Here is a 22,979-nt window from a genome sequence, read left to right on the forward strand (position 1 = left end):
TGCTGAACACATGGAAGGGAAGTATTCAATACATTGATAAATTATTGCCACATGCATTCCAAAAGACGACCGGTTTCGTTCACTATTACCTTTGTTCACCATCCACATTGTGACAACAGTGTGGTTTTAGGGAGTGTCATCTATATTGATTATTTGCTGTTTGGTTACTGGACATCATGCACGCTGCTCAACGTACTTATATTATACTACACTGGTTATTTGCATTGCGACAACAATCACGTTTGTCGTCACCTCGGCCGTGCCGCGCCGCAAAAGACGCCTTTCCGCTGAACCAGCCTTGCCACTCCCGCACTCTGCGTACTGCGGCCACGCGGTATCCTTGCCCCTGCCACTTCCTGGAGGTACCACGCACAAGTCCTTCACTGGAATACCGTGCGGGTGCGCGAGGCCGGCGCCAGCGCGACTTTGGAAGGGAGTCGCCAGTGCCATTCGCGTCTGGGGTGTATAGGTGGTCTGATTGTGAGCTGATTTACACGCGCCAGAGGGGTGCCGGGCTTGGAAAAAGAGCCATTCAGGCATTCAGATATTTTCCGTTTTTGCTAGTCACACAAATTGGGGTACGTAAGACCGCTGGCACCTCTATCTGAATGAGCAATCAGCTTCTTTGCAAGGAAGTCTCTTTCATGAGATACCGATATTTGTAGCGCATCCGGGGAATACGAAGAGATGTTGATAAGAAGCATTCAGAGCACTGGTTTAGCGAGACCTGTTGCCTGTTACCTGTACCTACCGCCCTAGTTTGTACCGTTCCAGTTGGACAGCTGAATTTTACATTCAACCTTTGGCAGGCTAGACTGCCGAGGGTGTAACACTGTTGGACATTGCTGTGGCACGGTTGTATTGCCGGGCCTGGGTCGATCCTGGTTGGCCAGTTAGCGACTGACATTTCCAAGTCAGTCGGACCAGGATTTAGTGCCGCCGGAAAATGAGTCCAGCAGCCTTCCTGAAGCCCACGGAGACGTGAACTTCAGCTTCTATAAATAATTTATTTCCAAAAACAGCGCAAGGCCACTGTAATGCAGCGGGCTTTGACATTACCTCGGCTATTCAAGTTCGCATGCATTTTCTTCCAAGCTGTGAGCTTCATATCACGACTTCTCAAACTAGCTGTCCTTCATAACGTGGGATTTCTCGAGTTTGGAATAGCTGACTCTGAATATGCCTGGAGGACTCTCATGAGAGTAAATATACGTATAGGACGGTCGGCAGAAAACCCTAGCGTACGGCGAACTTTTAATGAGGGATAGGTATATGATGAAGAAACAAACGCGTCCGGCACAGCCACCTGCGGCTATTTTGATAGACTTGACAGCACAGCATGGAATTTGCTTCTCCTTGTCTTCATTTGCGTACCGTTCAGGCCTGATAAAATCTTGCGTCCCTGTTTGACAGCGCTGGCGCGACAGGAGTTAAAGTAACCGATCTCTTGACTTCCCACGTCCCAACATCCGGCAGGCGATACCGCGCTGAGTGCTGCACGAAGCACGAGCGGTTAGAGGGAGTGTTTCGCGTTCGAAGACACTGAAGCAGGCGTCAGAAATGATGGAAAAAAGCTCACTTGCAACTACAAGTATGCTTTAAAGTGCAGAAGATTCCTCTGCGTGATATAATTTTATTACGTAAGAAATACGCTGTTGCTCATGCTCTTGCGTAGTAACATCCCAAGCACTATGCCGTGTCGGGGCTGTCCAAAAAATGACCGGCTTAGCGAAAAGGTCTTGATGCACTCTATCAAGCATACGGATAGGAAGACTCTTGCCAGCAGGAATCAGTGATCGCCACAGCGACTAGAAAGCCACTTCTATGATTACATTATCTTAATAACGTTGTTAAAACCAGACCCAAAGTTGACGTTCCTGTGTCCGACCTCGGTTGAAGATTATGGATGTGCGGCAATTCCATGATCTTGAGTTCGGCACTATCCTTGGCTGTTGCCAGCGTTTAGACTTCGAATATCGTATTCACCGCACTGTGTTCCATTTCCTCCTGCTTTTCAGTGGGCTGAGATATCGGCACTGTTGCCTGGGCCGTGTGCTCCTTGTTTTAGCGTCTGTCCGGGCTTGACGCGAGCCTTACATCGGTGTCGCCCTGTCACTGGACCGGCATCCCGCCGCGCCGGCAGGAGCTGTGTTCCTCTGCTGAACAGCGTGGCACCGTCACAGGGCTGCCAGGGGTTTAGTCAACTCGCTGCAGAGAACGCGACTGTCGCAGCACTGTCAGAACTGCCGGGAGTTCGGTCCCCTCGCTGCAGAGAATGTGACTGTCGCAGCACTGTCAGACCTCTGATCCGCGTCAGGACTGTTGGGGGCCGTGAGCTATGCATATGCGTGCCTATGTCAGGGCACGGATTAAGTCTGCCTGTAGAGTAAGGTGCCGGTAGCGTAGTAATTAACGCGTCTGCGTTAACCACTGTGCGTCCGGGAAACCAGAGGTGCGGGGTTCGATTCCTCGCGCTGCCCGCCCTTCATGGCAGTGCAAAAGGCAGGCGACGCCATATAGCTTCAGCAGCTGAGTGCATCGTAAAGCCCCAATGACACAAGTCTGCCTGATGACACAAGTCTGCCTGTACCTGTCAGTGGCAATGGGCCGCTCACCGAGACCGCGACACCGTAACAAGGCATCAGGCCGAGACGCCGCTGATGGTCTGCCAGGGATCCCGCTCCGCCGCCGCATGTCCCGGGGTCTTCCAGGTCCCACGTGGACTCCATTCGGCGCCGTCGTCCACATCCGTCCAAACTCCGCCGCCGCATGTCCCGGGATCCTCTGGGTCCCACGTGGACTCCATTCGGCGCTGTCGTCCACATCCGTCCAAACTCCGCCGCCGCATGTCCCGGGGTCCTCTGGGTCCCACGTGGACTCCATTCGGCGCTGTCGTCCACATCCGTCCAAACTCCGCCGCCGCATGTCCCGGGGTCTTCCAGGTCCCACGTGGACTCCATTCGGCGCCGTCTTCCACATCCGTCCAAACTCCGCCGTCGCATGGCTGCATGGGCCAGGCAGCCACACCGCGCCAGACCCGTCTGTAGATACGGCCGCGGCGTAAGGCCGAGACGGACACGATTCCTTCGTCAGCCCACCTGTTGCCACGGCTCCAGCGCCGCCTGCGTCGCTGGCCGTGCCGTGGTCTCGTCACAGGGTGACCAGCAGACGGCAGCGGCACCGCACTGGCCACCGCGGCGTGATCCGCAAGGACAATGTTTACTGCAGTGTTTACACGCACTGGTAATAATGGAGACTTACCGATGGTTAACTGACGTCAAAACTGCCTCCATTCAACATTGATGGCTAAACCCATCTACATTGGGCGATCATTTGATGTCTCAAATTCATCCACGATGAGACAAATTGATGGCTTACGGGTAAGCCAGGTAAGGTTGAACGGAGCGCACTGCGATCCCAGGACAGCGATGGAGATCGATGACACCCACACCGGCGCAGAGGCCAGTCTCTGTTCACATAGTGTGTCGCTCCCACCCTCCCATTCTGGCACCTTGGCCGTTGCATCGCATTAACCGCAACTGATACATCAGACGTCTAACTGCAATCCACGCTTCCACTACCATGGGTGAGCTCGACGACCGCCCCCCTGCCCCCCGCCCACGAGTCGTCACTAACACTTTCAAGCTCGGTTTAAAAATACCCCCTAGCAGTTGGCAAATACATCCATCCGCCAATTGCATACATAGTATAACTGCTTGAACACGCGTTTGGACAGGGGTTTTCGGGGTTGAACCCCGAAGGTTTTTCCGGAATGATTTCCGAACGGCGCGGCGCAGCTACACCAAAGTTTGCCTGGCTATAAACAATTAAACATCAAATCTTTTGGTGCCATATATTTATATGTACCTTCTAAGGTCGCTGATCTACGGCAGGTCAAAGTTGGGCCATTAATTCAGCGAAGCCAATTTCTAGAGAATCGTTCAATCTGATCCAACAACAAAGCTTTAGACGAAGCCATACATGTCTGAGATAGTTGTAGTTAGCACGACAACTGAATCAATACATTCTATTGACCTAGTCTCAGGTATAAAGGTCGGAACGATGTTAAAACCATCCTTTTTCTTACTTTAGAGTTTGCTGTATGAGGAAGTTTCTGGTGTTGAGCTTGAATTTATTGACAACAGGAACTGCATTATGCATCTTCAATGGCTTTCTAAAATGTCATAATAGGTCACTGACCTAACATGACCCAGGTAAGCATTCGGTTTTTAGGAACATACCAACTAGCCGTATCCTTGACGCCTATTCAACTGCAAAAACCAATGCAATCCTGCATGATTTTGGCCACAATGACCTTCTAAAAGTCAAAGAAGGTCACTGGCTCTAAATGAGCACCAGTAAACCTTTGCTTAAGACAAGTGTCTAGGTTCACGTTGGTTGCGTGACAAGGCCTGGGGCCACTTTGGACATCAATGTGGAACTGGACCTTGTCTGACCTTATTTTTCTCAAAGTTCAAGACTTACGAATCTTGAGCCGTGACACAAGTGAGTTTACTCACAGGCCGACACGCCCTGTAAATTTGGCGTCTCTAGCTTTCTTGGTGTCTGAGATGTAAGCGGGTCGAATTGACCCCCGCCCGAGCGAGGAGTATTCAACCAGCCACCCGGCGCGTGTTAGTGCTTGAGAAAAGCAAGAAGGGCCTCATGCTCATGTTTTCCCCGCATTATGAATTCAAAGCTCTTATGCTGACAGATGTCAAACTAAAATGAATCAATGAGGTCCTGGTTTAACGACATTATCAAGGACAAATTTAAGCAGGAATATTCGAATGTACCCAACGACTGCTTAAGAATTGTCATTTAGCCAGTACCTCCTGGCATGGTGAAGGTTGCCAGCTGTCAGAAAAATAATTATGAATGCATAATACACAACTTACATTCTTTTTACTTTTTTGTCTTCCTTGATTATTCTTAGTTGTGATATTTTCCCTAAATGAAAGACCAATTTTTGAGTTTATGCGATCTTTGCTTTGAAATTGTGATGGTAATTTCACCAAAAGCTGCAAACTTTACAAAGCCACTCAAGCTGATCATAAATACATCCATACGTATATGTTGGGGGGTTGCGCAGGTGATGGCAACTCCTTTCATGCCACACGACATGTGATTACCATGGCATTGAGCGAAATTTTGAAAAGGTTGCCGATCTGAAAAAGAACAGCACTAAACCAAGCTTATTTCAACGATACATTTTTAGCATCGGAATAACCTCGGAATAAAGAGCTCTTTTTGCGGTTTCCAATTTCCCAGCGTTTTCCGCTCTTTGCGTTGTTTTTACAAATGTGCGACCTTCTAATTACATACCTGACTCACGCTGTCATGCAGATGCGGTGCTAAGCTTTACGACCTCGTCCACGCGTATTTTTACGCTCACCGACACCCATGCGACCGCACCTGCATGCACCCGCGCCTGCGCTACCCCGCCCACATCGCAGCTGATGCCACACCCACGTGTCCTCACATACACGCAAGAACGTCGAACTGACCCCATCCGTGAGCACTCCGTGTTCCCATCGCCTCACGCGCAAGCGAGAACGTTCGAATGACCACATCCAGTACGCCACACCTAAACGGCCACAACTGGCAGCCAGCGTCGCCTGCATACTCTTGCTCGTCTATTCTAGCTACCAGGAGCGTAACTATTACGTGCTTTCGTGGGCTTGAGACCCCCCCCCCCCCTCACAATGCTGACGTAAGCCTTTCCCTAGTAGTTTACTTACATTAAAATGAACGAAAAACATATTGCAACTAGCAACATCATCACATCATTGACATTCATTTCTCCCGCAACGACCCCAATTGATAATGACAGCAATTTCGCGAAGAAAAGCCTTTACAAGATCCAAAATTTACGCGCAGTTAAAGGGCGAATTTTTCGCTTGCGAAGCGACGCCCCCAATGCTTTTCTGAGCCTCTTGGTGCATATAAACAAAAAGAAAATAGTAGGCCAATGAAATGCAGAGCAGTTCTCTTCAAGGGGTGTTCCACATTCGTAAGGGGATTTTGAACTGAAATAGCCACCTTGAAGATCGTTCAATGCAGTGAGCAACCCTGCCCACATTAAGACCTAAACGCTTGTAGTTTTTGAACCACAACCCCGCGGAGACGTGCAAACTTTTCGGGGAGATCATTTTAAGGCCATTCAGGCATCCATAAATGCCATTGAAATCTTGTCATTCCGTTGGCCATGAGGTGATCAAGACCAATACAAATCTACTGATTGTCCAGTGGTTCATATCTGGCGGTCGTGAGCGCGATTATTGGATATGACAGCCGTCAGTTGACTCTCAAGCAAAGTTATGCTGGGTACGATGACGTAATCAAACAATGACGTATTGAGGAGCATATTTACTAAGCAGAGGAAATGTGTTGTCTAGAGCAACCTTTCCCACTCAAACGTATACCAATAGTTATAAATGGCTTATTTAATCATATCTGATGCCTGCTTCATTGTCTTGCAATTTGCAGCATTCCATTTAACGATTGGTACACAATGTATCTAGAAATATCCTTATTAGGGTCATGTTCATTTTGTACCAAACAATATAGTGCACACAACTAATGCTTTGGCCATGCCAACCGCTTCATATATTAGGATAGCTCACACATATTTCACAAGTTCTTACAAGGTAAAGCCTAAACTAGGTTAATGAACAAGTGACTGCATCATGCGGTAACTTTTAAAAGTGCAGAGGTTAGCTCCTGTCTTCCTCAGCCAACCAATCATTCCACGATTCACGCTGAATGCATTTTAAATACTAGGTATATAAACTTGCAGCCGGCATATTACCATACTCCCCATGAGATTCTAAGCATTCCGCTCCCTGGTTAAATTCACCTACCTTCCCTCCACCCTCCCCCACAGTTTGTTCATTATCGTTACGAAGACCGCCGGTGTCCCGGCCGCCTGAGCTCTGCAACAATCCTTGTCCAAGCGTTTGCAATTTCCGCTCCGGCTTCTTTTGTTTCCGGCTTCTTTTGTTTCCGGCTTCTTTGGTCTCCGGCTTCTCCGGCTGGTTGGCCGCATATGCTTGCAGAGCACATATTCACATTCAATGTTAAATTCTGGGCGATTGGATTGCTGGTAGAATGCAACTGTCGCTAACAGGTCGTTCATTACCAATTCAAAGAGCGGCCGATCTTTGGACCGTCCGACCCCTTATAATCATCGTGCGTCCGTTTTCACGTCTCATACCGCCGCATATTATATGCTGCGGTTTAAGCTTGCGAGCCACATCATGACACTCGACATCAACTTTTACGTAATCGATTCCCTTTCCACCACCATCAGTCACCTCCGCCAACAGCCTGTTCATGACCTGTACGAGTATTTCCGCTGTTTCTGCTGTCCCGCTGCGATACGCCCCACGGCTAGCAGCGGCGCCGCATTTAAGTCTCGGCACCAGTGACGTCACCACCCTGCAGAGAGCGGATGGAAATCCGACCACACATATCGAGTGAATAAAAGTTTGCAACGGTTGCGATAAGAGGGCTCAAGAAATGAATTCAGGTTATTCGGCGAAGCCCACTGTGAGCGCACACAAGCGCTCCCGCTGGTTTCACGGAATGTTTTCTTTGGTTGTCATTGCAGAGTCTGACAACACAGCAACGTTGCAACAGATTGAACAGTGGCAACGATGAAAGAAGGGATATCTGGAATTTTCAGCGGCAGCTGGAATGGTCTGCTTGGGGTCTTTAGAATGCGTGACAATACTCCAACCGAGCGCAAGCTTAGAAAGCTAGACAGCTGCTGATTTTATCGTCATAAGCAAATCGTAGGATACTTACAGCAGAATGCCTCAAATGATGCTCTTTGATCTTTCTTCCACTGCTTTGGCATGCCTCATGAACTTCGACGCATGACTACATGCCAGAAAATCTGTAAGCGCTGTTGCAACGTTTGCAACGATTGCTTCTTAAAGCAAACATGGTGAAATTCTTTCACCCCATGTTGCTGCAAGAAAAAACTGGCTTACAAATGAAGCTTGTTTTCCATGACCAACACACGTCCCTGGCGAAAAGCACACTACACCCGGTTTCAGTCAGGCAACTCGGCAGCCAGGCGTCATATAAGGCAGGAAACCCTATGAATGATGTTGAGTGCATATACAAATAACGCAAAACCACATGATCCCTAGAAAATGACAGGTCTTCGCATGCGATATTTAGGAGTCTGCTTGGTCGCTTAGCGAGGCAAGCTCATGTGTACCTGTGAGGACTGTTTTCTTTGGAGGCATGGGTGCGCGGAACCGTAATGCAATCTGGTGGTGGCGGCCGCAAGTTTTTTAAAGATTTAATCCGAACTTTTTGGGTACATGTATTTCTGGGACGAGCACCTACGCATCATGTTTCGGAAGCATGAATGCAGTGCATGTTTGCTGGGCCCTCACCAGCTCATGAAATTCTGAGCCAATGACAGAACTTTGCGGCGAAAGTTTAACATGCCGCAATGCTCGGCACGGTCCATCCTGCCCTCTGACGTCATCTGGCCGTTAACGAGGCCGCCGCCACCAGCCGCACGCTATACCAGTCATGGAGAAATAGCGAGCGCCTGTACCGACGCGAGCCCATTCCGCCAGAGGTCTGTGAATCGAAGGCAGGCGCACTATCCAGCTGAGCTATCGAGGGCCACACTTAAGGACAGTTCGTGACGGAGCAATGTAAAGAGCAGTTGGGCGATACGTCAATCACCTAGTTGTGCCACAAGGAGCATTTTGTGCGTTGTAAATGATTTTGCGAATGAATGGGACCATGAGCGCATCTCCAAAGCGATAAGTTTCTTCAACATAATCAATGTTTTATAACGTCGTTTGACCACTATCTCCCGGTATACTGAAGACTTAGTATTTTCAACGTGAGAGCTCCCAACCCATCACCCTGAAGCACCGGTATTCAAGGGCTCTTTTTCCGACGCCAACTTTCCACACGTGTCAAACCGTTGCCCACGCTTTTCCAAGACGACCACTCGGAAACCATTTGTTCAACAGCCCTTGCCAACTCTGTCCTTACAGCTATCGACATGTCTCTCGAGAGGGTCGTACAAGCGAGGCTCACTTTTGCTATGGTTGCATCGTGGAAGCGGACCCAAGAAGTTTCCCCACGCTCTGGTCCGTAGGTGTCAGTCCAAGCCAATGCAAAGTGAATTAACTTCTTGTGCCTCGGGCTGCCTTCTACGCTTGGTTCGATGGAAGGCCGTGCAAGCTCAGGCTTACTTTTACTATGGGTGCATCGAGAAGCGGACGCAAGACGCTCTGGTCCTTACCTGTCAGTCCAAGCCAGTCTAAACTGAATAAACTTTTTGTGCTTCGGGCTTCCTTCGATGCTTGATGAAAAACTTTTTTCGCTGATCACACGGGCTAGAAGTAGAAAAATATTTTTTTTCGGTGAATTGCACATCAGTTTAAGCGTTTCACAATAATACAGCTTCAGTTGGCCTTGAAATGAGCCATTCCTTCGTAGCAAAATAATTTTGAGATCAACGCAATATTTTGTGATGGGCTTTTAGTTTTAAAATCGGGGACATGAATTAACGTGGCCAAAATTAAGAAAAAATCAGGTCGTGAAGTTAGGTTAGGTCAACCCTATCGGCTCAGCCCCAACCGATTTTAGAAAGAGGCACCCCTGTCTGCCGCACTGCCTGAGAAACATTCATGATAACCAACACATCTTCTCCTGTCGTCTCATTAAATGGTGGTTTCCTTCACGGCGGAGCGATCGCAGTGAGGTCCGCTTTTTAACCAATTTAAATTTCCGCTAGACTCACTTTATGTTTCGTTTGTCAACTGGTGCAAACAAATGCCAAACTATAATTCATCTTGCTGTGCGGACGCGTTTTGACGACCGGTGTAAGGGATGAGTTTCCAGTTAATAGGCGTCTAGTTAACAAGGTGCCCCTCTGATCGATGCGTATCTTGCTCTCCGGCTGTGCTTCTGCTTCACCCCCTCCCCCCACCCCTTCCCAGCTTTCTCTTGTTTCCATGTTTCCAGCTCCATTGTGTTCCCTCGCTGCTTTTATGGCTGTCATTTGGGCGGTAGGCAGTGCTAGGCGTCCGCATCGGCAGTTATTACCCGTTGCTGCCTTTTCTGACCGATCTCGGTCGGCTCTGTTAGGAAAACCGGTGTCGGTGCCGCTTAAGGCTTCGTTGGCTGTCGGATGTTGGCTGTCTAGCGGCGCAGGCATCCATAGGTGGCGGCGGTGACACGACTTGTGCGCTTTCGACACACGGCTGCTGACGTGTCACCGGATCATGATTGGTACCGATGTTTCCGCACGGATACCTTTCAAGATGGTGCATTTTTGGATGGTGTATTGTCCAACTGGCTGACATTGTGGTGTTGAACCGCCAGATCACTTGCCGTGCTCTTGCCAAAGGAAGCATTAGTTCGTATGTCTACATTTTCGTTGCATTAAAGCGTGTTCCGGTCCATCGCTACGACTTTACGACCTCGCCGCCGCTACACGCTGGACCGCCCTGTCTGTGTCGGCAGCAGCGCCGATGGTCCAGGACCTGGTCCAGCTCGACATCGCCAGTCTGCGACCAGTGCGCGACTTGACTCTCGCCTTCGAGGCAGGACCGAACGTAACGCATTGGATAAATATTATATTATGGGTTATGGTCGCTAGTACATGCGTTGGTCAGTGCAAGACCCTGCGGTTCTGGATGCCGTCTGGGGCATCTCCTGGTCTGCCGTCGCAGCGCTTGATCCAGCTGTCGCGTTAGGCTTTCTTGCAATGGAAGCACGCGCAAGACGTAGCTGACTTGATGGTGAAATGCTTGGGGCCTCCAAAACACTCCATCTTTATCACGACCTGAAACCAGAGGCAATCACCTTTTGTCAAATTCACATGAAACCAAAAACGCTGCATGCATAGCAACAATAACTACAGTCGAATGAATCGGCCAACGTTCCACGAGGCATCTCAGAACTGAGATGCAGTCTAGGTTGCGTGGAAAACAGACGGGACGGATACAGAGGCGGCGAAACTATTCAGCGCTCAGTGTTATTGACCTGTGTCCTTTTTTATCCGAATAACTGCACACAGCGCTATCTCACTCTTCACTGAACATTCCAATGGTTCAAGCAAAAGCAATATTTGAAGTTTGCTTAACGAGACACAATACCAAAGCGCCCATGGCACCCAGTACGGCCTGAGAGGCTCAAGCACAATCTACTCCATGTACTAGGGATAAAAGGGCGAATAATATATCATCAGAAGTTGCACGGCTGACACTCGCGGATCTTATCCCCGTGACGTCTTCTTGTACGGAAATCCAAAGCAAAGAGGCAGCACCCTTCTGTCGCCGGGGCTGGCGCACACGTGCGGCTTCGGGTGCCTCACGTCTTTCGTCTCCATGATGTTGCAGCACTGTCCGATGGAGGTGAGCAGGTGGCGCGGGTTGAGGCTGCGCGTCTGCCAGCTGGACGGCTGGGCGTACGAGCCGCACGAGCCCGAGCACGCGTTGGCCGTCAGCTCCACGGGCGCGCAGCCCGACACCTGAACCCGTTGCGTGTGACCTGCCGGTCAGCGGTCACCGCTCAGCCCGACACCTGAACCCGTTGCGTGTGACCTGCCGGTCAGCGGTCACCGCTCAGCCCGACACCTGAACCCGTTGCGTGTGACCTGCCGGTCAGCGGTCACCGCTCAGCCCGACACCTGAACCCGTTGCGTTGACCTGCCGGTCAGCGGTCACCGCTCAGCCCGACACCTGAACCCGTTGCGTGTGACCTGCTGGTCAGCGGTCACCGCTCAGCCCGACACCTGAACACGTTGCGTGTGACCTGCCGGTCAGCGGTCACCGCTCAGCCCGACACCTGAACACGTTGCGTGTGACCTGCCGGTCAGCGGTCACCGCTCAGCCCGACACCTGAACACGTTGCGTGTGACCTGCCGGTCAGCGGTCACCGCTCAGCCCGACACCTGAACACGTTGCGTGTGACCTGCCGGTCAGCGGTCGCCGCTCAGCCCACGACAGTCAGGCAGCTGCGGGAGCCACGGCATGCTGAGGAATACCACCCGTCAAGCCGGGGGCCGTTGAACCATTAGCTTCGTGTTGATCGGTTAAACGACCTTCATGTGGATGTGTACGGTAGTCAAAGCCTCCAAGGACGAAGGCCAGAGCTGCGTACCGTTGCTTGCCGCGCGATGCAGACGCGGGGAGACGGGGGGCGCGAGGGCAGTTACACAGATACTGCAGGAGCAACTCTCTCTGTGTCGTTATCCCGGCTTGGGAGATATTTTTAAAGGATGAATGTGATGTGGGACTTACCGACAAGTTCACAGAGCGAGTTTGAGGACGGATGCAGTTGGTCTTGCGCCGCGCCGGGGCCGACTGTGTCGTCCGTGAGGAGGTCGGTGTTCTCCAGGGCGGCCTCCTCCTGCTCCGGCGACTCCCAGTCAGAGAGGTGGACTCCCAGCGAACTTGACACCAGTGAGAGCAGCAAGAGCGCAGCGCGTGCCGACAACATGGTCACTGGGGACAGGCAGCGAGGACACGGAGACCGCCTCAGTCACCGCCGGCTGTCGACGACGATGGTGCGCCGGGTCAACTGCAAGCAAGCAACACATCAGGCTCGTCTAAAGAGAATGTTTCACATTTAAAGCTATTGAAGAAAGCACCAAATATGATGAAATCAGGTCACTTATAGCTATCGGTATACTTTTTAAGCTGAAAACACTGCTCTAGACAGCACCATTCTCTGTTTGGTAAGCATGCTCCTCAATGCGTCATGGTTTGGTTACGCCATCGTACCTTGCACAACATTGATTGAGAGCCAATCGACGGCTGTCACATCTGGAAATCGCACTCACGAACGCCAGAAATGAACGACTCGACAGTTTTGTTTGACCTTGATCACCGCGTTGTTTATGAAATGGCGGGATTTGAATAACGTTATTATGACGTTACGAACGCCAAGGTGTCTTTGAAACGCTCTCCGCGATATATCTTTCCCCATTTTCGCGGGCGTATAGCTCAGCAACTAGACGGACTTAGGTCTTTAGCGGGGTCTTAAGTAGGATTGTGAACAGCCCCAAAATGTCTTCAAGATGGCTGTTTCAGTTTAAAACCCAATATAAATGTGGAACACTCCCTTTAACACCGCAGTAGTTATGTAAGCTCTGCGTTCGTAAGCAGCCCAGTGATGTAGCTGTTTGCTTCTTATGGTCCTACCCAGAATGAGCTTCATGAACTTTACCTACCTATCCGCACCGTTAATGGTGTGTCTGAAATGAATGTACTATAAAACTACCATCGTCTAAATGAAAACAACTGCCTTTTCGTCTAGAGCTCATTATATGTAATCATTTTGTGAATGTAAATTACCAGGCACCGGGTCGTACCCCATAAGTTTCTTCAAAACCCCAATGCAAAGAGATTTACCACCAGCTCTGAGCGATTTCATAGCGACACCCTTCGTCCAGGAGTTGAGGCTTTCAACGATCGGATATTTTTGTCAACGAGCGTAAACGGAGCTCACAAAATGAAGAAAAGCAGGAAGCCAAATCTCTCCAAAAACCTAGGCATTTCTTTTCATTGCGGCTTTCGGTTACTTCTTGGTGATTTGGGGGAGCTCTTTAGGAGCAGAAAGCAAAGGTACGCAGTAGGAGCGGGCAAGGCACCTCCATAAACGCAAAACTCCACTCATGAATTATGAGTCCATTCTTTTGCAGTAATCCATCTGTTATTCACAAAACACTCCCCTTCCCTCGAAAACTCTTCCCCACCTCGCGGCGCTACACTGCCCGAGACTGCTGGCTGTGGCTTAGAGCCCGGCTACCGGCCCTGGCGTGGCGCTCTTACCCGCTCGGGACGCGCCGGTGTCAGCTCGAGAAGCTCGGGACGGCACCAGCGACCTGCTCTCGGCGACCGCCCGGCGCGAGCTCTGAGGTCCCGACTCCCGGCCACGACCTCCTGATCTCGGCGCCGACTGCCGCGGCTCCCCTCAGGCACCGCTCGTGACGTCATTGGCTCACTTCCGGAGGCCACGCCCCCGCCGGCCCGCAGGCACCGCCCAGACCGGCCCACGAGACCATACGGTCGGAACGTGATGCCAAACTTGAATGGTGGGGTGCGATGGCTGTTGCGGGAATTATAACGGTCGTTTTGGTATGGTAGGTTCCACACAGCACACGGTGCGTACTGCGATCAGTCGAGCAAAGACGGCGCGAACCACGGCTGGGCGGAGGGGTCAAAAAAGAGTCAGGATGCGCGAATTGTAACGAACGATCACAGCAAGTGTCGCGGCCCGCTCGTCGCGTTCGTACAGCGGTCAAAGGACCTCACAGACGGATTAAGGTTCCTCAGATGGAGTGGGGAATAGGAGGAGGAAGAGTTTCGATCTCGTCGACGCCAGAAGACTTGTCTCTCTCCCCCCCCCCCCCCCGTGGGTGTACTATTTGAATCGAACGAGGCACAAAGGTGTTCATGTAATATTGCACTTTTGGTCGGCGAGTTTTACATCTGACAGTCAGAGTGGTTCAATTTCCTTCAAAACTCCATTGTCGCATGCTCAGAGAATCTTGCCTTTAACACTGACACATTGTTGTCGTTGTGGGTTATTTTCTGCACACCAAGTGGCGATAGGGTGGCAAAATGGTGCCGGGCTGATGGGACTATGCTGCGGTACAGCGACAGACAGGTGGAGCTGGCCGACAGGTCAGGTCTCCAACTGATGCCTGAAGACACCCGAATAGATGTTACCCGAATAGATATCTCGTCAAGGCAACTCTGAAAACATAGAAAACACAACCAGCAGACGAACAGAGAAGCCAGCCCATATCAGCGTTGCGTACAACACAAACCAGGGAGAAAATCAGCAGGAGAGAAATTTCGAGTTTAAAGTGACACACAACACCAAAAATACTCTGAGAGTAAGGCCGGCCGCGTAAAAGAGTAAAGCACGGCAGTATATCCTAGGCACAGCAATGGTGACGACGGACGGACAGGTGCGCAACAGGACATGCGAGTGTGGTGCAGCGTACACGGGGGAATAGGCCTGCCAAAAACAGCCATACTTGAAGAAAATGTCGCAGTGCACTGAAACATAGCGGACTGGAAACTTCGCCCGTGATGGAGCATTGGATTCAGCGCAGAAAAGCGTTCCACCAACCAAAAGCCAATACTTTAGGTGAAAAGCCCACCTGGTCTCGACACATCATTAGAGAAGCCATCGACATACTTTTGCCATCGGCATCACTAAATCAAGGTGTAGACAAAGCGTTACGCTGTGCATTGCGGGACAGCGCTTCCAACCGCGCTCGGGTATTCACCATCGTACTCATGATCAGCCATTGTGTATGTTTCAACCGTGTCATTGCCTATCGTTTGAATGTTCGGCCTGCCGACAAAATTCGTCAGTGACCACTGTCCAGATGTCATTGTCGCTGCCTGCCGTTTTCAATCTGCCGGTCTTTTGCCTTTTAATGTCTTGAAAAAGATGTCTATGACAGTCATGACGTAGTTCTATTCATTTTATTTGTTATTGTTGTTTGTGTTTGTTATATTGTTGCACACTTCGTCTAAAGTCCCTCGACATCGATATTTGTTCTCATTGTCAGGTATAAGGACAGCGAAATGTGCCGAAATATAGGCCGTTCACTCTCTAAATCTCTGGTATCCCGCTCGCTCCTAAACGCCAAGACATGTCCCCTTCTCGCACGCGCTGCCAGCGACACCGGCACGGGACCGACGTGGATCTTTGCCATGGATCACCACAAAGGTTGAACACACCCTAATTGGTATGCACAAGCAATCCATGCAGCCGTCTCTGCTGTGCCTCCTGGCGTAAGAGATGCGCACAGACAGATGTACGTGCAGGGAGATGGACGTACGCTATAAAAACAGCGAATCAGACAAGCGGCTCCCTCTTGCTTCGCTGCGAGAGGAGGCTCCACCGTTGGCTCCGATGGCGTTGCTGCCGCTTGCGTCAAGCTAAGTCCGATCGCAGTGATATGAAATGGATCTCATTTACTCTTTGTAAGCCGTTTAGCACTCACAGGCCAATCGTACCATTGCCCACACAACACTGTCCCACACGCCCAGGAAGATGAGCATATATCATTTAGCTGTGGTTCATGCTTGCTTCGCCGTGCGGGGAGATGGCGCCATTGACTCCGGTATGGCACTGCCCTCAGTCCTATAACATTGGCCCGCGTCCTTATCAGTGACTTGCTCAATTTGATAGCAGCGTGTCTTGCTTCTGTAATTTTTTTGCAGAGGGTTTGTGCCGGTCCCAATTGGCAGCACGCGTGGACGCAATATTCCTATCACCATGAGCCCGCCGTATGTGCAAAGTTCATGGCAAATCCACGCAGCCGTCAGTGCTATGCCTCTGGATAAAGAAATGCGAACAGAGACAGACAAACGGGCGCCTAGTTGGAAAGGCTTAAGACAATTTTGCGATAAAGATAGAGCGATTTTGCATCGCGAAGGCACGAGACATTACCTGACACCCCCACAGGGGCGGGCGAAATAGGGGAGTAGCACCCCCTCATATGCCAGCTCCGGTAACGGGTGGACAACGCAAGCTGTTCACTTGAGGGCGCAGCGAACCTGCCGGTGCGTGAGCTCCCGATCCTTGTCCGTCCCGCTCCCTCCCCAGTACCTGCATTCCCGCATCCGGCCCTCGCACCATTCCTCATCCTCGTTTTATCGGGGTCGCCGTACCCTCTCGTCCGCGACTGGTCGGATCCTGGGGGCTCAGGGGCGCATCGTGCGGGTCAGTCATGACGCTCCACTGAGACACTGCGACACTGAGATACTCGACTTTGGCCAGGATATCCGGGGGCGCAGGGAGCCCGTAGGACCCCACACGGGTCTAGCTGTTTGTCGCCCGCGCTGCGGCTGGGTGCTCCGAGCGGGTCCCTCTTGGGGCGCCTGGCCGCGCGCAGCGGCTTAAGGGGTCAAAGGGCGGCGGCACTGATTCACGTTCAGGACGGGGAGGAGTCTTCCCGGTTTCACCTGACCGTGCGGGAGGCGTCGTTTGCCCCGTACAGCACCGGGGTGGCCCTGGCCGCGACCACCTCAGGGAGTGTTGGGCCGTCCACCAGATGTGCTCCAAGGTGGGTGGTGAGCCCCGGTGCCGGAATAAAAACCACCTTTCATAACATCTTCTCACACTGAAAATACCCGTCCTCCGAAAGGGGGTCGGACCACGATAACCCTAGGGAGCAAAAAAGACCCTGCTCTTCGCGGACCACAGATGCTCATTGTCGGAAGTGATATTAGACTGGCCCCTGTCACCGTTTCAGAGACGAAATGGCTGCGACAGGCTTAGGAAAATTATCGGATGTGACAAGCTCCGGATAGACTTTGCAAGTGGTTTGGAGATGAGCCGGGCCTAGATGATCTAGATGGAAACAACTGAATTCACGTCCAGTGTTCGAGATGAGGCTGGCGAGCGTGAAAGAACAATGTCAATGTCAGCAACACGACGCAACACCAAAAATTCGTCCAAAAATTCGTTCAGTCCTGCGCGACGTCAACGAGAGGGAGAAAGTGTAGCAACTGTCGGAGTTTTGGTGTTTCCGCCACTCCCAGTACTCTTGTTAGAAGCGGAAGAGAGTTACTGCCCACCAACAACCTCGTACTCACGTTCAGCCGCCCTGACTTGCCGTTCACGATACGTGTAGGGTGAAGTGAAATGCCGCCAGTTCGTGCCCAACCCCATGCGGTGCTATCAGTGCCAGTGATTTGATCACGCCAAACCCAACTGTAGGAACCGCGCAGCGTGTGGTAAATGTGCATCTCTTGAGGACACGGGCAAAGTTTGCACTTCTGATAAATCCCACTTTGTCGGCTGCGGCGGGGACCAGGTTTCGTGTCCGACGCGCTAGGGTCTGAGGACCAGGTTTCGTGTCCGACATACGTCTGCGCATGCCCAGCCTACGCTGAGAAGAGGGAAATCAAATCGGTTAAAACTTCTAAAAACATGTCCTTCCGTGAGGCTAGAGAACTTTATCACGAAACCCATCAAAAAATATATTACGCATCAAAAGTAAAAGCGGCAACTGTGATCAAGGAAATAACGGCTGTTCAGTTTCTGGGACTTCTGAGGTCATTGGACCTATCAGTTGTACCCTTAGCACGCGCGCTGGACCCCAAGCTCCCTCCCCACCAACCGAGCAGTCGGTGGCCGCCGTGCTGCCGGTCTCTCCGGCACCGGTTGATCGCCAACGACTGACGGTTGGACGGCGGTTCGGCGCGGCCACAGCCCTAGCGCGACGTTGGACATTCCGCCCTCTGAGACTCCACCAGCCTCATCACCGCAGACACCCCTCGCCAGTGCTTGTGAGCGTATGGCAGAGACGCTGGAGCACCAGGAAACTGACTGGCGCGCCCGCGAGGCCAAGCGGGCGCGTCTTATTGAGCAGGAGGGACGAAGGTGATTAACCGGCTATCGGGGGCGGACCAGGGACTCGCTCCCGCGGCGGAAGACGGTGCACTGCCCAGACGACGTGTCGAGGCCCCTGCGAGATCCTACGGGGTGCGAAGACACCCGATGGATCCTCCTCCGGCGCTACCATCTAGGGTCACGGCCTCGCCGGCGCCGTCCTCGTCTAGAGCGGGGCGCCCAGATAAGCGTGGCCCTCCCAGGCCCACGGCGCCCACAGACGGCGGCCTCCGTATTCGGCCCAGGGCGCGGCCGGCGTCGGTGTGCTCGGACCCCGGTGGGCCCCTGAGCCCCGCAGCTGAACAGTCTGGGCCTGCTGCCGCCGGCGTCGGTGTGCTCGGACCCCGGTGGGCCCCTGAGCCCCGCAGCTGAACAGTCTGGGCCTGCTGCCGCCGGCGTCGGTGTGCTCGGACCCCGGTGGGCCCCTGAGCCCCGCAGCTGAACAGTCTGGGCCTGCTGCCGCCGGCGTCGGTGTGCTCGGACCCCGGTGGGCCCCTGAGCCCCGCAGCTGAACAGTCTGGGCCTGCTGCCGCCGGCGTCGGTGTGCTCGGACCCCGGTAGGCCCCTGAGCCCCACAGCTGGACAGTCTGGGCCTGCTGCCGCCGGCGCAGCCGAATGCTTTCAAATCGGGTTTGTTTTACATCGTACCTCATGCACATAACCTGTACACGTCAGTACCGCGGATTTACAGGGATCTAAGGACTGTCCAAATCTTTTACCTCCAGGACAACCGTCATTTTCCAGTGAAACTGCAGAGGCGTCCGAACAAGCTGTCAGGATCCGCAGGCATGCCTTAAGCGGCGTCCGACGAAGGTATGTCTCCAGGAAACAAAACTGGCACCTGACAGCATTTTTGGTCTTTCTGATAATGCTGTGTGGCGGCGCGACCTACCAGCTGACCTCATTGCACATGGCGGCATGCTCCTATCCGTGCAACACAGCGTGTCTGCTCAAACGCTGGTCTTAAACAATGACCTTCAAACTGTCACAGAGTTCTTGAACTGCCATACGATCACCATCTGCCCAATGTTCTTGCTTCCTGAGACCGGTTTTCTGTTCGCTCACCTGAGCCACCAGGGGGCTCGGCTTGCGACGCCTGCCCTATATTAGAGGGTTTAGCGCTCGCCACTCAGCGTGGGGATGTGTCGAGACCAATACTCGCGGGAAGCGCTGTGAAGCCTTCATAGATGAAACCTCGCCGTGTCCCTTAAACACGAAGACGAACTTATTTTACGCTGCCGTCGAAACAGGCCTCGTTAGCCGGCCTAAGTCTTTTATGACTGATTAACCGTTTTGGATGGTAGGTGTCATACGGTCCAACTGGAAGTGACTATTTTCCCATTCGCATCAACTACTGGGCTGACATCCTTGGTTATCAACCACAGCGCTGATTTTTTTGGTTAAACAGCTGACTGGACCGAGTTTCGAGCGAGGATCTAGCACTTCCTTACCAAACAACCAGTGAGTGTACCCCTGTCAGGAGGAGATTTGACTTCGTTAATTTGCGGTCTGCGGAAGGGTGTTTACCGCTAGCGTCAGATAGCCCTCGCCGACTTCTTGTTCCATGGTGGACACACCATTGTCGGGTCACCATCTGTGCGCGTAAGAGGGTCCTTAGGAAGTTTAACCGTCGGAGCACGACCGAGAATCTATTTGCATCTCGACGAGCACGAGCGACCGCTAGACGCACCATTCTAGACGCTAAGCGAGCATCGCGGCGAGCTTACATCGTCTGCCGACTTGATTGCCACACGCCTGCATTCATTGTATGGACGCGGATCAAACGCATTGCCAGACAGCACTCATCTGTAGCACATCCTGTGCTCAATGTCAACGGGCATGCATACACCCGGCCAACGTAGGGAATGAAATCACCCGCGCTTTCTCCAAACGTTGCAGTAAAGGCAGTGCCATCCCTTGGTTTACAAGCCATCGGGTTCGCGTGGGGCATCCTCGATCAGCCTCAGCACGAGGGAGTACATGTCGTGCAACCGACTGTTTGCGATGCCCAAGCTAATTTCCGCCATCAGATCGCTGTGTAACGTGGCAGCGGGCCCGGATCTAATCCTAGGCGCCATATCTAAGCAGCTCTCCATTTCAGGTGCTGATGCCCTTTTAGCAGCTCACAACAGACTTTGGGTGTCTGGAGGCTTTCCGGAGCCTTGGCGTGAGTCGTACATTATTCCTTTGCGCAAGCGCGGTAAGAATGGGGGTGACTCTGCCGACTATCACCTTATTCCACTGACATTATGCATTTGTAAAATGATGGAAATCATGGTAAATGTACATTTATCGCAGATTTTAGGGCGGTGCAACGTTATTACGGCTGCCCAGTGTGGACTCAGGAAAAATCGCAGCAAGATTGATCATCTTATGACTCTCTTCATCAACATCCGCACTAGTTTTAGGGGAAAACGACATGTTGGTGCTGTGCTCATTGATGTTGAAAAAACCTATGATACCACGTGGCGTTACGGCATCCTAAAAAAGCTCTTTCATGACGGCGCTCGTGGAGCCATGGACACGTTCTTAGCGAGCTCGGTGGCTGATGCTTTTTCAGATTTCGTGCTGGCTCACACTCTTCGGATAGGTACCAACAAGAGAACTGCGTGCCTCAGGGCAAGGTTCTGAGCGCAGCTTTGCTCGCTGTGACGATAAGCGATATTGGTGACCTCCTTCCAAGTTGATTGGCCTCTCTCTCTCTCTCTCTCTCTCTCTCTCTCTCTCTCTCTCTCTCTCTCTCTCTCTCTCTCATCTGGTTCTCCTCGTCAAACTTTGCTTCTCTTGAGCGCCACTTGTAGTTGACCGTGATAAGCCTGGAAAGATGGAATGGTCTAAACGGATTCCGTTTCTCGACTTTAAAAACAGTGGCCACGCACTTGTGCAGACGCTGTCATCAACGCCCCACCATGACTTTAAGGCTACACGTCCGGACCATTCCGAACCAGCCCAGTGCCCGCGTCTTGGGTCTGCAGTTCGATAATCGTTTCACGAATAGATAACATCTGAATACCTTACGGGAACACGCGCCCAGATGGCCGGCTGGATACCCTTCGCTCGGCTGGGAGGGGGCGGGGGGGGGGGTCACTGTGTGTGCTGACCTGTACGTGAACTCACTTAGGTAAAATTTCGAGGTTCCTAGGTCATGGCTTTGGGTCAAATAAGGTCAAACAAGGCCAAATTCCAGGTTCGTCCCCAAAGGGCCCCTAGAACCTAGATAACTGTTCTAAGCAAAAGGTCGCGTGCTCAGTTAAGGTCAATAACCTTGCTTGATCTTTAAAAGGTCATAGTGACAACAATCATGCAAGACTGCTTTGAGTTTTGCACTTGACCAAGCGACAAATATTACGCTGAGCGGTATTTTCCTAAAAAGAAATGTTGACCTCGGTCATGTTAGGTCAGGTACCTATTCTGATCTTTATGAAGTCCATGGACGGTGCATAATGCCGTTCCTGTTATCAATAAATTCGAAATGAGTAGAACGGATTGGTTTTGACTTTGGTCTGACCTTCATACCTGACCCTAGGTCAACGTAATTTGTTCATTCAATTGTTGTGTTACCTAAGAAAGTACCTTAAAGATGTATGGCTTCGTCTAACACTCCGTTGTTAGATCAGATTGAACGATTCCCTAGAAATTGCCTTCGCCGAAACCATACCGACTTTGACCTGCCACAGATCAGCGACCTTCTAAGGTACATCTCAGTTTTTGATGCTAGACGATCCTCTATTCAATTGTCTACAGCTATGCAAGATTTGGCCCGGGTTCGCCGCGCCGTTCGGAAGCCATTCCGGAAAAAGCCTTCGGGGGTGTCAATTTGACCCCCACCCGAGCGCGTGTTAAAACATGGAACACATTGAAGTATGTGTCTCGACCATCTTGTTGAGCGGACAGGAGAACATTGCTACTTCCACACTACTCACTCATACGTTGAAAACTTGATATATATATATATATATATATATATATATATATATATATATATATATGTTTTATCCATGACCGCTCGCCGGGTTCTTGCAAACTTCCGTTAGACGCCGTGCCCCACACCGCATCATGCATTGTGATGGGAGTTATCAAAACGTCACCGGTTGCTAGCTTTGCGGTCGAAGCAACTGAACCGGCGTTGGCACTGAGAAGGGCAATGCTCAGCATACGATGCTTTTGCAAGCTGGCCCCATTTCCGAACCACCCAACTATCTGGGCATTTTTTCACTTCATGTTGAAAGCATGTTTCAAAGCGACCGAGGGCCATACGCAATTTCATTTGGCGCTCCGATGAATGGGCTATTCCGAGAGGGCGTTAGGTTGCGTGGTGTGTTCGGGTTGCGTCTCGTAGTGGTGCCTCAATGGGAGGTAATTTCCCCCACATGGATGCCTCCCTTTCATGTAACAGCAAACAGGCCAATTATGATCGAAGGCTCTGGAGCACATTGCGTCGTGTATAGAATTTTAAGCATATACTGACGGTTCTAAAGTGGAGGTGGGCGTTGGTGCTGCATTTATAAATACGCAAGCTACCCGGTAACTTTACTTAACGAAGCACACCTCAGTGTACACGGCCG

The 22,979-nt window shown here is 51.6% G+C and overlaps 1 protein-coding gene across 1 annotated transcript; it reads right to left on the bottom strand.

The window, feature by feature from the left end:
* Positions 1-10,621: 10,621 nt before the first annotated feature.
* Gpa2 (Glycoprotein hormone alpha 2) lies at positions 10,622-13,884 on the bottom strand. The gene is made up of 4 exons (XM_037217669.1): positions 13,824-13,884; positions 12,291-12,494; positions 11,363-11,538; positions 10,622-10,831 (listed from the first exon to the last, which is right to left on the bottom strand). Exons 2-4 carry the CDS (start codon positions 12,487-12,489, stop codon positions 10,739-10,741), a joined length of 468 nt encoding a protein of 155 aa, XP_037073564.1. The 5' UTR covers positions 12,490-12,494; positions 13,824-13,884; the 3' UTR covers positions 10,622-10,738.
* Between the last annotated feature and the right edge of the window lie 9,095 nt (positions 13,885-22,979).

This window comes from Pollicipes pollicipes, unplaced genomic scaffold (genome assembly GCF_011947565.3).
Source record: "Pollicipes pollicipes isolate AB1234 unplaced genomic scaffold, Ppol_2.1 Scaffold_4002;HRSCAF=4701_pilon_pilon_pilon, whole genome shotgun sequence".
NCBI lineage: Eukaryota > Metazoa > Arthropoda > Thecostraca > Pollicipedomorpha > Pollicipedidae > Pollicipes > Pollicipes pollicipes.